This window comes from Thamnophis sirtalis, unplaced genomic scaffold (genome assembly GCF_051295495.1).
Source record: "Thamnophis sirtalis isolate CommonGarterSnake01/CBP01778 unplaced genomic scaffold, rThaSir2_p1.2 scaffold_3, whole genome shotgun sequence".
Taxonomy (NCBI): Eukaryota; Metazoa; Chordata; class Lepidosauria; order Squamata; family Natricidae; genus Thamnophis; species Thamnophis sirtalis.
Window position 1 is genome coordinate 88,674,766 of NW_028261383.1, and position 14,770 is coordinate 88,689,535.

Genomic DNA, 14,770 nt, shown 5'->3' on the forward strand with positions numbered 1-14,770 from the left:
TTGCTGACCAACTTACTATGTGAAAAGGCAAATGTTTCCTCCTCTCTCTAGTGTACATTAAATCACACCAGCATTTGGGAGCAGTACGAATTAATACTTTCCTTACGCACATTCTAAATTTTAATTCTTTTTTGCATGTCTCGCTTTTGGCAACATTCTACACCATGTAGACTGCTATCTTGAGAAGCTAAACTTTAAATGTTGTACATCATTTTATTACTGTAAGACAGGGATAATCATAATATTCAAATGAGAATGACTTTTTAGGTAGCAGTTACCATTGCTTCTGTGGACTGCCTTAAAACAGCTTCCCGAAGGCCATCATACAGATAAGTAAGACTGTATTTTCACCTTATCAATTGCTTAACTTGGTAGTTTGATTCAGGTATCCTGATGCACAAAAGATGCACAGAGGAACTGCACTCAACAACAGGAGTAAAAAGGGGAGGGGTGTAAATCCCTTGTTCTTAAGTTGTAAAGTTTTGTTCTATCCCCAAAGGGCAAAGGAAAATATATTGTTTTGCAGATTATAATTTCAGAGTTTTGTTTTTGGTTTCTGCATTGAAGTCTACTCAGAAATCTGAAGTCGTAGTAAAATCAACCCAGTACTGGACAGCCTTTTGTGTGCTCCAAGCCAAAATTTCTCAAAGGAAGCTTACCATTTCTGATGAATCACCCATATCCCAAATGGACCAATACAGTCTTTCCGTTACCATACTTCAGCAGTCGCTTTTTTCTTGACTCCCCCCTCCCTATTTTTACAATGGCTTGGAAGGGACAGCCTGCTGACTTTGTGTCTTATTTCATAAGGCTGAAAATGTCAAATGTTAAGGTCTTGTCATTCCAAGTCTGTCACTGCATCTTTTCTGCCAATAGCCTCCTTCGACATCCATGTTTTTCAAACGTGGCAGTGTTTAAGATGCGTGGACTTCAACTCCCAGAATTCCCCCAGCCAGCCAAGACCTCTGGATGATTTGCAACAGAAGGGCAAGCTAAATTTGCCAATAGATGCAATTCTGCCTCCTGTCCACCCCCAGTCATATTCATTCTACCTTAAATGTCCAACTAATTAGGGGCACTGGGAAGCTTGGAACTCTTCAGCATACTTTGCTTTCAAATAGAGCAAATCTGTTCATACAGAAGGCTGCACGTAAAATACTGTATTAAAAGAGTTGGCAACAAAATGTCATCTTCCCGTGTTTGATCTTACTCAGGCTTGTCTCAAATGTACATTCATTACTGGCATAGCTGCCTAAACAAACATAATGAAGGTGAAGAGGAGTAATTAACTCAGAGAAGAACAATGGTAAGAACTATAAAGAGGGATTGAAAAATCATAATATTAAGATTTAGAGGGATTCGATCTCAGTCTTCCTATATCTGAAAGCACATCACGCAGAGATGTGTTATCTACAATGCAAGACTGCAGGATGCAAAAAAATAGATTAAGACACAGAAAGACAGATTGTGATTATTAGAGGGGGGGGAGCTCCTCCTAATATTCAGGGAAATTTGAATTTCAGTGAAATAAATTATTTTACTGGTTAATTTCAAGTAGAGGTGAGGCAAGGCAGTCAGCTACTGGGCATGTTTCAGTTTAGATTACTGCACTAAAGGGTTATACAGCTCTTTGAAGCTTTTACTGTTATTTTACTCAAATGTTTACGAGTCTATGGAATTTCATGATCCACTAGATGGTGCTAACACACAGGATCAATGGGAACAAACATGTTGAAGCTATAGCTAGATTGTGATGGACTTTAGAAGAACTGGAATTGAAGCCACAGACAGTAATAGAAGAATTGCCGACACTGGTGTGAGAATAACTTTTGACCTCTACAGAGTTACTCTGACCCAAAAGAGGCCTATAAGCTTTTGGCAGCAATTATGGGCAGTCAAGGTCTAAGTTAAGAAGAAACCTTTTCTTGCTTCTGCCTTTTGTCCAAATGTTCATTTATGGAACTAGTGCTAGTATGATTACAGCTTCAATGAAAACCAGGACAATACGTCTGGTCTAGCAAATCGCTTCCAGTATTAGAAACCTTTAGGCAAAACAGGAAGATATTCTGGGAGGGGGGGAGGGAGAGACATCTACCTCCAAATTGAAAAAGCTTGGAAATCTTTTTGATACCCCACTGTTGCATTTATAGTACGGTAAATGTTTCTTCATTAGCAATACTAACAAGTTTTTTTAAAAAAAAAACAAATATTATAGCAACTCTCCAGCTTTGGATCAAACAGTAGTCAGACCAGTCTATATTCCAGTGCCATTAATTCCTCCACTGAGGAATTTAAAAGGCTTTTCAAAAGGCTTTGACTCTTGTCATGACCTCTGTTTTTCCTGTCCCCTCTGGACTGCAAGTTTAACATGCCTTTCCTATGACACATCCAATATGTAGCAGGACAGAATAGAATAAGCCAAATGGGGGGAAATGGGTTCTATTTACCTTGTTAATGTAGCTCCAAACACAGACAGCAATGATGGGCAAGTGTGTATATGTGTGTGTGCATGCATGAATACACAATACTATTAGCAGCATATTTATAAATTCCATACATACACATATACACACAAAGGAACTTAGTAAACTAGAATAAGTGGGTTATCGGAAAGTCTCAGTCACAGCTCAATAAGACACATTGGACAGGAGGAAGTAATTGAAAAATAGACAGCCACAGGCTTATCCTAAAATGATTCTAACAGAAACAGACATTATGATGACAAATCAAACAAACCCATGGGCCATTTTTCTCTATCCTCTATAATAGCAAAAAGGTGGGAAAATAAGACCCTAATACTTAGGAATACCCACTCTAATATGTATCCCCTATCCCACTCCAAAATGTTCAAAAAGAAAACTACTAAAATACTGTTTGTTCAGTACTCATGAAGATCAATTCTCGTAAGTTGTATTTAGGGTGACCATTAGAGCAAAGTTTACACATGATGCTAGAATGTCATCCTCTTTCAAACAGGCAGGATATGTGCACCAGAAATTAAAAAAAAATATTGGATTCAATTATTGAATCTCAAACCACATCTCACATAATTGTATGTTGAAACCAGAGACAGGGCTGTAAGAAGGACACAAATTAAAAGATCTCTTTGGAGCAAATTCTCTTGCCAACATTGTCAGATGACTATGTTGCTCACGCTTGGTCATTCCATCCCTTTCCCAATATATTTCTAAATAAGAAGACAGAAAAAATCCATCTGGGATAATCTAAATATTGCCAATACCAAAGTCCTCCAAAGTCTTTCGTATAAAAACAGAGCATCTGCTTTAACTAAGAACTCTGCTCCAGAACACTATCTCAGTCCTATCTCAGTCTGAGCCCAAATTGCATAATTAGGTCCATGCTTGAAGCATGACCTCCCTCTGGCTCCATGTTCATATTACCAATGATGTTCTTCTGCAAACCCATACATGTGCAGGACTATTATTCTTGATCCCTGGTGAATTCTTGGTTCTCACGTGCCATCTATCCAAAGAGGAGGAGTCATTTTGTTGTAATATTATTCCAGATATTGGAAATAACATGTGAGGAAAACTCAGATCGTTACAAATCTTCTTCACCAAAACCTGGCATTATAGCCAAGGAGGCACACCTCAATACTTTCAGTAAAGCTGTGGTCTTCAGCAATCTGGCAGAAATAGATGTAATAGTCCTGGCTTGGCCCTGAGGCACAGCTTGTACATCAATTCCAGTAGTTCTTCAGATGGCTGCTTTCTTCCAAGCTTCCAGGTTTAACCATGTTGGCAGTTTCCCATTTTTCCTCAAATATCTTGAATGGATATTGGTCAAAATGCTTCTTCTCTGTTGAATATCTCACATCTTATCACATCCTGTTGGCTTGGAGTAGAGGTTTGAGATCCTCCCCAAGGATCCATTCTACTATTGCTTAATACAAGAGATTTGAAGTGGCTATCTAGTGTTCTGGAGTTCTTCTCGCAGCCAAGTTGGCAGTGTCTGGCCAATTTTATACAGTAGCTTGGATAACTCTATGTTGTGGTCCCTATAATAATCTCTCAAGAATGCTCTGGACTGCATGAGGAAGAAAGAAAAAAACAAAGAAACATAATTAAATGCTATGATTAAATATAAGATGGTGTTAGAGGGACAGAGAACCCTGGAATGCATGAATTATCAAGCCACAGGAAACATCTCCTCCACTAGCTGCCAACCAGGGCTATCCTTACAGGAGCCACGACAGAGTGCAGCAATGGGAACGTCACTGCTCTGGAAGCTGCAGAACACAATATATTAATGCTATCATATCTTTTTCTCTGAAATCAGTGTTGTACTATAATTCAAAAAAAGGTTGGTGGCTCTGAAATGGAAGTTACTCTCCAATCAGAAGATTGAGGAAATGCTATATGGCAAGTGAGGGTGTCTACACATCCTACTAGTGGTGGCGGATGTCCAGGCCCTCTGCCTTAAATGTTGCCATTTGATGGGACCTCTTGCTGGCCGCCCCAACCCTTTGGAACAGGCTCCCACCTGGGATCTCATAGATCCCTATCCTATTAGACTTACAGCAGGATATGAAAACCTGGCTCTTCCCACAAGTATAGGATGGGGGTTGAGGTGCAAGAAGAATAGTTTGTTTTTAACCATGTTTCCATTGGTGGTTGTAAACTGTCTAAAGTCACATGAAATAAGCAGCCATTTAAATAAGTAAGTAAGTCCAAGCAGAATCAGGTCAGGCTCCCAATCAAAATAGATTGTTTTCAACTTGGATTTAACTCATAAATTATGAAGGATTCTTTGTCTTTCAACAGAAAATAGCTATAATCCTAAAACTGCAAAATGTAAGATGATTCTAAAGCATTATTCTATAGAGGGGAGTCAGGTTTCGGTAGGTTAAATCAAAGGCAATATGTTGTGTTGATTTAACCTCCCAATATACCTACAAGACTTCAAATTTAGGGTCTATTTAATATAAGCATCATAGAAACAGCATCAGCTGTGTGGAGATCTTACCCTTCAGCATGGTAAGGATACAAGAAGCATCCTAGCAAAACTACCATATTTTTCGAAGTATAAGCGTCCCTTTTTCCCTCAAAAAAGAGGCTGAAAATCTGGGTGCATCTTATTTACTGAATACAGCATTCTTTGCCTCCCAAAACCCCGTCCCCTTCGCCGAATGGCCGTGCATAGCCTTTTGGAGGCTTTCAGAGAGCTCCTGGGGCCATTTTTTCCTCAGTTTTGCGCCCCCCAGCCCCCAGGAGCACTGTATAAGCCTCCACAAGGCTATCCATGCCCTTTTTTTGAAAACAAATGGGCCTGTTTTCATGAAAAATGGGCCTTTTTTGCTCATTTTTGCCCCCCACCCCACCCCCCAGAAGCATTCTACAAGCCTCCTAAGGGCTATTCATGCCCTTTTTTTAAAAAAAATGGGCCCGTTTTCACGAAAAACAGACCGTTTTGGGGAGATTTGCAGAGTGCAAACTTTTTTTAAAAATTTGCCTCTTCAAAACCTTGGTGCATCTTATACTCCAGTGCCTCTTATATTCTGAAAAATATGGTAATATGTAAAGTCTAACTGCCCAACTGGGAAAGATTCATGAAAAATGCCCAAGTAGGCTCACATCTTATCTTGCAACACTTTGTGAACTATGATTGTGGGGACAAATCTAAGTGACTGGTGCGCATGTGTTTCATAAATTCATAGCCTTCCTGCAGTGGCAGGGAATCTCATCACGGAGAAGAAGCAGCTTTCACTGAATACAGAGCAAAGATTAGTGGGTTAGTTCTGTCCTTACAAAATCAGATCGGCTGGCTACCCAGGACACAACTGTGCCATTATCTTCTAAGAACAGCAGGTGAAAAATGCCCACATTTTACATACTTACATCTAAATCCATCTCTGGGTATTTTCTTCCTTTGCTTTTACCCAAGCACTTGGTCTTCCCTCCCTCTAATAGTTGGCACCAGAATCCTTTTTTGAGATCAAACCTGTCACAAATTACAAAGATGATGATATACAAATGATCTCCATTTTGTAACTAGAACTATTAATTTTATACATGCAGTAATTACATATAATTAGATATGGAAACCAACTTTCCTGATCAAAAGGAGATCCCTTTTATCAAACATATGGAATGACCATGTCGCACTATTACTCTGCTACAGAACTCAATAGCAGTGGAAGAGAAAGAATAAATTGGAATCCTTTCATGTTTGTTTCCTAATCTATTAATTCCAATGTTTTAAACTGCATTGTGTAGTGGTCCTGTAGGTAGATATAAATTGCTTCTTGTCCAGTGGTGGGTTCCTACTGGTTCGGACCAGTTCAGCCGAACCGGTAGTGGTTTGGCGATCTGTTTCGATGGAACCGGCAGTGACCCAGCCTGCCATGCCCCCGAACCAGTTCCCTGGGTGGCACTGTCGGCACTGCCATCTTGTTTTTCAAGACGGCATTTGTTTTCAAGAACAATTTTAATTGCACTGCGCCTGCGTGTGCAGCACACATCAAGTATACGCACATGAGCAAACTGGCAGTAGTGCCTGCTGGAACCCACCCATTTTTGACCTAAATTTAGATCACACACACACACACACACACACACCTATTAAAAATGGTTCTTAAGGGAATTGCACTAGCCAGAATTGTTTACAAACGCAAATGCTCTGAAGGAAAAGAATGAATACCTATTGATTATAAAATGTTCCACACCTCTGAACAAGAGAATGATAATTTCTGCAGATTTCAAAGGACACACTCCACACTAATGCAACTTAATGGTAGGCTGATATCTTATTTTATTTGTGCAAATGCTTGTAGACCTCCCCCTGGATATATCCTCTTCACAAAAAAGTAATGAGACATGGAGAAGTGAGCATGGTTAACCTCTCCCTCCCCTCCCTTCCCTCCTCCTGTCCCCATAATTTGTTTCTCCACAGGAATTCAGATTCACACATTTTAAACTCTACCAGGGAAGAAACTCCTTGTGAAAGTGTTTGCAAGAAGGTAAACAGGGAAATTAATCCCTTTTCTATCTTCATTACCTGGAATGAAGATAAAAAATATTATTTTCCTATTACATATATTCTGTATGTATATAATATGTACTTGAAAGAAAATGCATAGTGTTCTGTTATGGATAATCAGTCATCTATGCACCACAAGATATGTTCAATGTAATGTTTATGCATTTGTTACAGAAAACAGTATTTAGTAGTCTGCATTTTATTGCTACTAAAACCAGAGTAGAGCACAGTCTTACTGCTAACCACTACAATGATCCTTTGCAATGAAAGATTTCAAAGCTTCAGAGCAGTCTTGGTGTCTGCAAAATGAAAGGCAGCCAATTCTATAGTCCTCCAATCAGCTCTTCAATTGACAGGGGAAAAAATGCAAGCAATGTGAGGGATGCAAGCAAGTAGGATCCAATGCTGGAAATATATTCAAAGATTATATTCAACAAAAGCAGATATAATGAACTCACGCTAGAGTTTTATGATAATCTATGGTGTTTGTCACTCCAAGAAATTTCTGGACTGTTTCCATTACTTTGGCTGGTTCTGTGCGGAGTCGCTTGCCATCCAGAACAAGAATCTGAAAGACATTTTTAAATACATATATATGTTAGGTTCCTCTCTTATACTGAACATACACCTTCCTAACTGCAATGTATAGCATCAGGAACAGAGAAAGTTTCACTCCTCAGAGGTAGTAATAGAGCAAATCAAAATAATAAATAAATCCACTTCTGTTTGTGTAGAATTTGTATTTCATTTCTATTATATCCTAACTGGAAAGCACAGGAGAGACGAATAGCATGAAAAAGCTAAACACTGCTTTAACTTAGTGTATTTCTAAACTTATAGTACCATAATGGGCACACATATGGTCCCTCGACGTCCTACCCTCCACTAAAATTTGTTAAATAAATCAAAGTCATTTTCTTACATTGATATTTCCTAACTTAAACCTAAGATGAAGAATCATATCAACTGTTCTATGTGGCTTAAAATTCATTCAAATGATTATATTTACCAAAAGGAGAATGATACAAGACGATTTCCCCAACCAAAGTCAGAATAAAAATTGCAAATGCAAATAAAAATATTGCACAATTCCTAGCTTCTTCAACCGTATAAACTTAAGTTTCGGTCAAAGCCAATCCTAGACACTTCCCTCTCTCAAATAAAAGGGTTCATTTATTTGTTCGATTTATCTTCTGCCTTCCATCCTGGAGTTCAAGTTGGTTATCTCTCATCCCAATTTAACATACAGCAATCATGTGAAATAGATTGGGCTGACAGAAAGTGACTAATCCAAAATCACCCAGTGAACTTCCTTGGCTGAGAGTGGATTTGAGCTTGATTTCCTAAGTGCCAATCCAATTTCTTAATCTCTACATAGCAGTTTTCTCATATTTATCTAACACACACACCTGTCAGAAGCCACACTCAAAAAAAAGTGTACACTGGGATAAAAAAAAATCAATAATTCATTAAGGTTAATTAATTAATGGTACTGCATTTGAAAAAAAATAAGTAATGCCCACCAACATATGCAAACTATTAATTTAGAAATAAAAGAAGTAGGTATACATGAAATAATGTTGTATATGCCCCAACACTAGAAGTCTTTAAGAAGATGTTGGATAGCCATTTGTCTGAAACGGTATAGGGTTTCCACCTAGGCAGGGGGTTGGACTAGAAGACCTCCAAGTTCCCTTTCAACTCTGCTATTGTATTGTACACACACTCCATCCTTCCAAAGGTAACGGCCAAAAAGAGATGAAGGGGAAAAAATAAAGAGGATGAACAGGAGTTATGGAGAAGGGACCTTCAAGAACCTTCCAGATTTATTCAAATCCTCCTGATGGAAACAAACCAGGAAGCTTCTTTAAAAAAAATTAATATAGATCATACTAGATTATTTCCCTCAATATAAATATTTTAACATGAACATCTCAAGTGATAAGATGGAGCATTTCCATCATTACAGTTCACAATTGATGGTGCTAACAAGCTACTTAAATTAAAACTATTTGTTATTGTTGATGACAAGCACATCCTTTTCAGTGTTAAAATAAAAGGCTTTGCACCAGACCCAATTATTAGTTACAGCCTCCAATCAACATATGTAATATTTGTGTACTAAGACAGACTTAATGTTAATCTCCTTAGCAGACTGCTAAATGCTTTGCTTAAATCAAATACACCATGTCTACAATATTAAGACAAAGTCCCCATGAGATTATGATTAGCAAGTTAGTTAAATGCTGGCTGGACAAAGAAGTAAGTTGAAACAAAGCTAGTTAGTATTGTACTAAAACTGCATCAAAATTCTCATCGAAATTGAGTAACATACCGATTGGCAAATCACAAGGTTCAACCCCTATCAGGGTTCTTTAAAATTATTTTGATTTTTCAATTATTATTAATAATAACTGGCTTAAAATAAAGCAATAGCAATAGCAATAGCACTTAAACTTATACATTGTTCCATGTGCTTTATGGCACTCTCTGAGCGGTTTACCAGTATATTGCCCTAAATAATCTGAGTCCTCATTTCACCGATCTCAGAAGGATGGAAGGTTGAGTCAACCTTGAACCACTCAGGACTGAACTTCTGGCAGTGGGCAGAGTTAGCCTGCAATACTACAACTAAGCACTGCACTACTACAGTGCACTGTGTCTAGGTCAGGGGTGGGCAAAATAAAGGAAATGATTCTCAATTTGGCAGATAGCATAGCTATCACTTACGAAACCAAATGCACAATGCTAGGATAAGGATCCCTGTCTTGGCAAAAAATAATTTAGAATATTTAGAAAAATATTTCTAAATAATAAAAATAATTCTCCTATATTTCCTGATCCCACCTACTGAATCCCAAAATACCAATAATCTAACAGAAATAATATATCAGATGACTGTTTTCATGGTAGTTACACCCGACTGATTTAAAGGCTTAGGCTTCATCTTCAAAATGATTATGAATTGGAAACTAGTTACTGTTTGTAAAAATGCAATTAAATAGCCATGTGTTTAGATCAGGGTGGGCAATTATGATCCCTTTGAGACCTGTGGATTTCAACTCCCAGAATTCCTGAGCTCAGGGGTTCTGGGAGTTTAAGTCCACAGATCGTACAGGTGCTATAATGATCCATCTCGGGTCTTGAAACTAAAGACACCCCATGCTTCCAGCAGGCAGGCAGGCAGGCAGGCAGACAGACAGACAGACAGACAGACAGACAGATTATAGATAAGTAGGTAGGTAGGTAGGTAGGTAGGTAGGTAGGTAGGTAGGTAGATAGATAGATAGATAGATAGATAGATAGATAGATAGATAGATAGATAGATAGATAGAGATAGAGATAGAGATAGATAGATGATAGATGATAGATAGATAGATAGATAGATAGATAGATAGATAGATAGATAGATAGATAGATAGATAGATAGATAGATAGATAGATAGATAGATAGATAGATAGATAGATATAGATTATAGGTAGGTAGGTAGGTAGGTAGGTAGGTAGGTAGGTAGGCAGGCAGGCAGGCAGACAGACAGACAGATTATAGATAAGTAGGTAGGTAGGTAGGTAGGTAGGTAGGTAGGTAGGTAGGTAGGTAGATAGATAGATAGATAGATAGATAGATAGATAGATAGATAGATAGATAGATAGATAGATAGATAGATAGATAGATAGATTATAGATAAGTAGGTAGGTAGGTAGGTAGGTAGGTAGATAGATAGATAGGTAGGTAGGTAGGTAGGTAGGTAGGTAGGTAGGTAGATAGATAGATAGATAGATAGATAGATAGATAGATAGATAGATAGATAGATAGATAGATAGATAGATAGATAGATAGATAGATAGATAGATAGATAGATAGATAGATAGATATAGATTATAGGTAGGTAGGTAGGTAGGTAGGTATCCATCCATCCATCCATCCACCCACCCACCCACCCACCCACCTACCTACCTACTTATCTATAATCTAGATAGATAGATAGATAGATAGATAGATAGATAGATAGATAGATAGATAGATAGATAGATAGATAGATAGATAGATAGATATAGATAGATTATAGGTAGGTAGGTAGGTAGGTAGGTAGGTAGGTAGGTAGATGATAGATGATAGATAGATAGATAGATAGATAGATAGATAGATAGATAGATAGATAGATAGATAGATAGATATAGGTAGATTATAGGTAGGTAGGTAGGTAGGTAGGTAGGTAGGTAGGTAGGTAGGTAGATAGATAGATAGATAGATAGATAGATAGATAGATAGATAGATAGATAGATAGATAGATAGATAGATAGATAGAGATAGATAGATAGATAGATATAGATTATAGATAGATAGATAGATAGATAGATAGATAGATAGATAGATAGATGATAGATGATAGATAGATAGATAGATAGATAGATAGATAGATAGATAGATAGATAGATAGATAGATAGATAGATAGATAGATAGATAGATAGATATAGGTAGATTATAGGTAGGTAGGTAGGTAGGTAGGTAGGTAGGTAGGTAGGTAGGTAGGTAGGTAGGTAGGTAGGTAGATAGATAGATAGATAGATAGATAGATAGATAGATAGATAGATAGATAGATAGATAGATAGATAGATAGATAGATAGATGGATGATAGATAGAATGTCTGATTGCCTTCAAAATGCAATCATGGCATACGTTTTTAACTGAGAATATTTGTAGGGTTCACTTGCTTGGCTTTATTCTACACAAGATCTTTGAAAGATGTTCTGGAGATGAGATCCATCCCTACCCTCTTGGCTTTCTGAAGGATCCTCAAAACCTGGTTCTGCAGACTGGCTTTGGGCCCTGATGGGGGTGTTCCATGCTGGAAGTGGCTAATGGACTAAGAAGATTCCACCTCCATCCCACCAGAGTTCAGGTTCCCTGTTGACCCCATTTCTGTTCATTTTAATATTTTTATATTCTTGTTTTTATCTGTTGCGAGCTACCCAGAGTTGCTCAATGGTGAGATGGGCAGCATATAAATTTAATAGAAAATGAATAAATGAGCGAACAACCAACCAGAATATTACCCATTTCTGACAAATTGCTTACTATCCCCATGACTGTAAAGTTGGCCTACATATATAAAAGATAATGCCTCCCACATATGTACTAGTCACTCTTGACTTTAGATGGTGGTGGTCATCTCTGTTTCAAAGCCAAAGAGCCAGCGCTGTCCGAAGACGTCTCTGTGGTGGCCAGCATGACTCAATGCCAAAGATGCATGGAACACTGTTACCTTCACCAAAGGTGGTTCCTATTTTTGTACTTGCATTTTTGTGTGCTTTCGAACTGCTAAGTTGGCAGAAGCTGGGACAAGTAACGGGAGCTTCCTCTATTACGCGGTGCTAGGGATTCGAACCACCGAACTGCTGACCTTTCTTATCAACAAGCTCAACGTCTTAGCTACCGCGTCCCTACATATATACTGACTCTAAATTGCAATACTGACTGCAGTTGTCACAGGATGGAATAACAGTCTGCTTTTTAAGTACTGTATCCACCCACAAAGGAGATCTGCATTTTGTGGCCAGAAGCAAGGTTTTTTGGAAATGTTCACCATGTCATTAATGGATTTCTTTCTTAATGTTATAAAAACCATGAAGATAACGTTGGAGTAATAGGACTTTTAATCCATCCTGACATTGGCCAGCTGACAAACTACACAGCTGCATCTCTCATTCCCTTAACTTCAAAATAAAACACAAGTATGGTGAATTTTTTGCTGCTATTAAGTTGCTATTCTCAACTAATCTCACAGGATAAAATTATTACCATTGGAAGGAACTACAAGTTTTATCCAATTCTCAGGGAACCTCTTTTCAGGCTTTTCAGAGTGAATTAAGTGAATTCCAACATTCCAGAAAACATATGCATTTTCCACAAGAAACAAACAGCATTGAATATATGGTTGTATATATAAAAACTACTGATAACCCAGCATTTCCCGGGTATTTATTTATCCTAATCCTGTATTAGACAGGAAAAGCCCTGATTTCGGCGACAATTAGTTATAAATGTTTTCCTTGTGCCCCCAGAAGCGTCAAGAAAGGTGATACCACCTTAATTTCTAATGTTGGATTCCCTCCCCCCCTTTCCAGAGGGAGCCCCCTTGTGGAGTACTGTGAAGCTGTTACCATGGAGACTCCACTGCGCTGCACAGAAGCCATTTTATGGCAGTACGGTAGAAGCCACTGTAAGGCACAACAGGCTGTATCTTAGCAGAACACACCCCAGGGCTGTTATGGGTGTCTTACAGTATTTGTTTCCAGAGGGTAAGTAATCTGTGTACCAAATTTGGTTGTAATTGCTCAAGGTGTTCCAGAGTTATGCTGGAACATACGTACATATGTGTGTGTGTGTGTGTGTGTGTGTGTGCGCGCGCACACACACAGAGCCGTTTATATTTATATATATATAAATTCTGATTTATAAAACTTTCTCTCTATTTTGTTTTGTGAGAAGGTAAAACTGAAGATTCGTGACTTGCTTACCTGATTGGTGTGGAAATTATTCAACCAGCGTTCAATATGGGTAGCATACCAGCCTGGTACTAGGCAACGGTTCTGTAAAGTCCGAAGCTTCTGAGAGGTCTCAGGTCCAGCTGTAATCACCTCATGAAAAGTGTACTTCAGAGCAACTGGATCATCATGTGCCCGTTGATGCTATGAAGAAAAAAAAAAAAACCAATTTTGAGAGCTGAACTCTGCTGAACAGGAACAAGAGACATTCAAAGAAGCAGAGAGGAAACAAGAAAGAGGAAAGTGGAAGAAAGAGAGGAAGGCACAAAGAAAAACAGGCAGCATTAGGGTCATGTGAGGTCTAGGACAAATTGAGGCACAACAATCTAGAAAGTTGAATTCTAACGGTAAAGGGAAATTTTTGCTTCAGAAATCCCTGCAGACTGGTGGGCAGCCAGGAAAAGCTTCTCTAATGACATAAGAGCTGATGTTATTACATTTAAGAGCTACATTGCCTTTCCACTAATGAATAGTGCTTTAGGTCAAGAAGACACCGCCGCCATGGAGCAGCTTACCTGATACCAAGAGTAGGCCCGATCTGCAGGATTGATGAGGATGGTGATTATTTTTGCCTTGGAAAGCAGTGCAGCAGCCCGCCTTGGTGTGACTTCTGAATCAAAGTAATTGGCACTCTTCTCAAAATAGAAATCAGAAGTAGTGTTGGAAGGAATGGGGAAAAACTCCATATACCTTAAAAAAAAAACATCAGCAGCAGAAAGGGGAAAATAGATTGGGGTGAAGCAATACAGAAATAGTTTCAGTTTCTTACTCAATGTCAATTGTTTATGCCACTTTAAACAGAACAAGGATTAAGACACATCAAAGGTTTCTTTCCAGCCCCAAACCGTATTAGTCAAGACATTCATTAGAATGTAGCTGATTTTAGAACTTAAGCCTGAACAACCAATGAAGCATTCTTCTGGATCAAAGAATTAACAGACTGCAATTTATTACATTTATGGAAAAGATTAAGCATACGGCAAATGCAGCATGAACTATTGAACACAAGACAAACAGACCAGCTGCTGATCCCCATTCTTCCCAAGCAGACAGATAGGAATAAATGGTACATTTTAAGAAAAGGGGGGGGGAATGTTACAACAGACATTAAACACAAAACCCCGTTTTCCTCATTCACATTTTAGTCCAGTAGGATTAACACAGGTTTACAGGGCATCACTGCAGAAACCTGGTACAAGAATCAGATAAAACGTGTGTAA

General features: G+C 38.4%; 1 protein-coding gene across 1 annotated transcript in view; it reads right to left on the reverse strand.

Moving 5' to 3' along the window:
• Positions 1-2,197: 2,197 nt before the first annotated feature.
• The window catches only part of NDST1 (N-deacetylase and N-sulfotransferase 1), a 33,144-nt gene continuing 20,571 nt past the window's right edge, over positions 2,198-14,770 (reverse strand). Inside the window, exons 10-14 of the mRNA XM_087709442.1 lie at positions 14,066-14,240; positions 13,524-13,694; positions 7,458-7,567; positions 5,859-5,961; positions 2,198-4,047 (exon numbers count right to left, since the gene is read on the reverse strand). Of these exons, the coding sequence (XP_087565568.1) occupies positions 3,928-4,047; positions 5,859-5,961; positions 7,458-7,567; positions 13,524-13,694; positions 14,066-14,240 (679 nt within the window). The 3' untranslated portion in view covers positions 2,198-3,927. The remainder of the gene's footprint in view (positions 4,048-5,858; positions 5,962-7,457; positions 7,568-13,523; positions 13,695-14,065; positions 14,241-14,770) is intronic.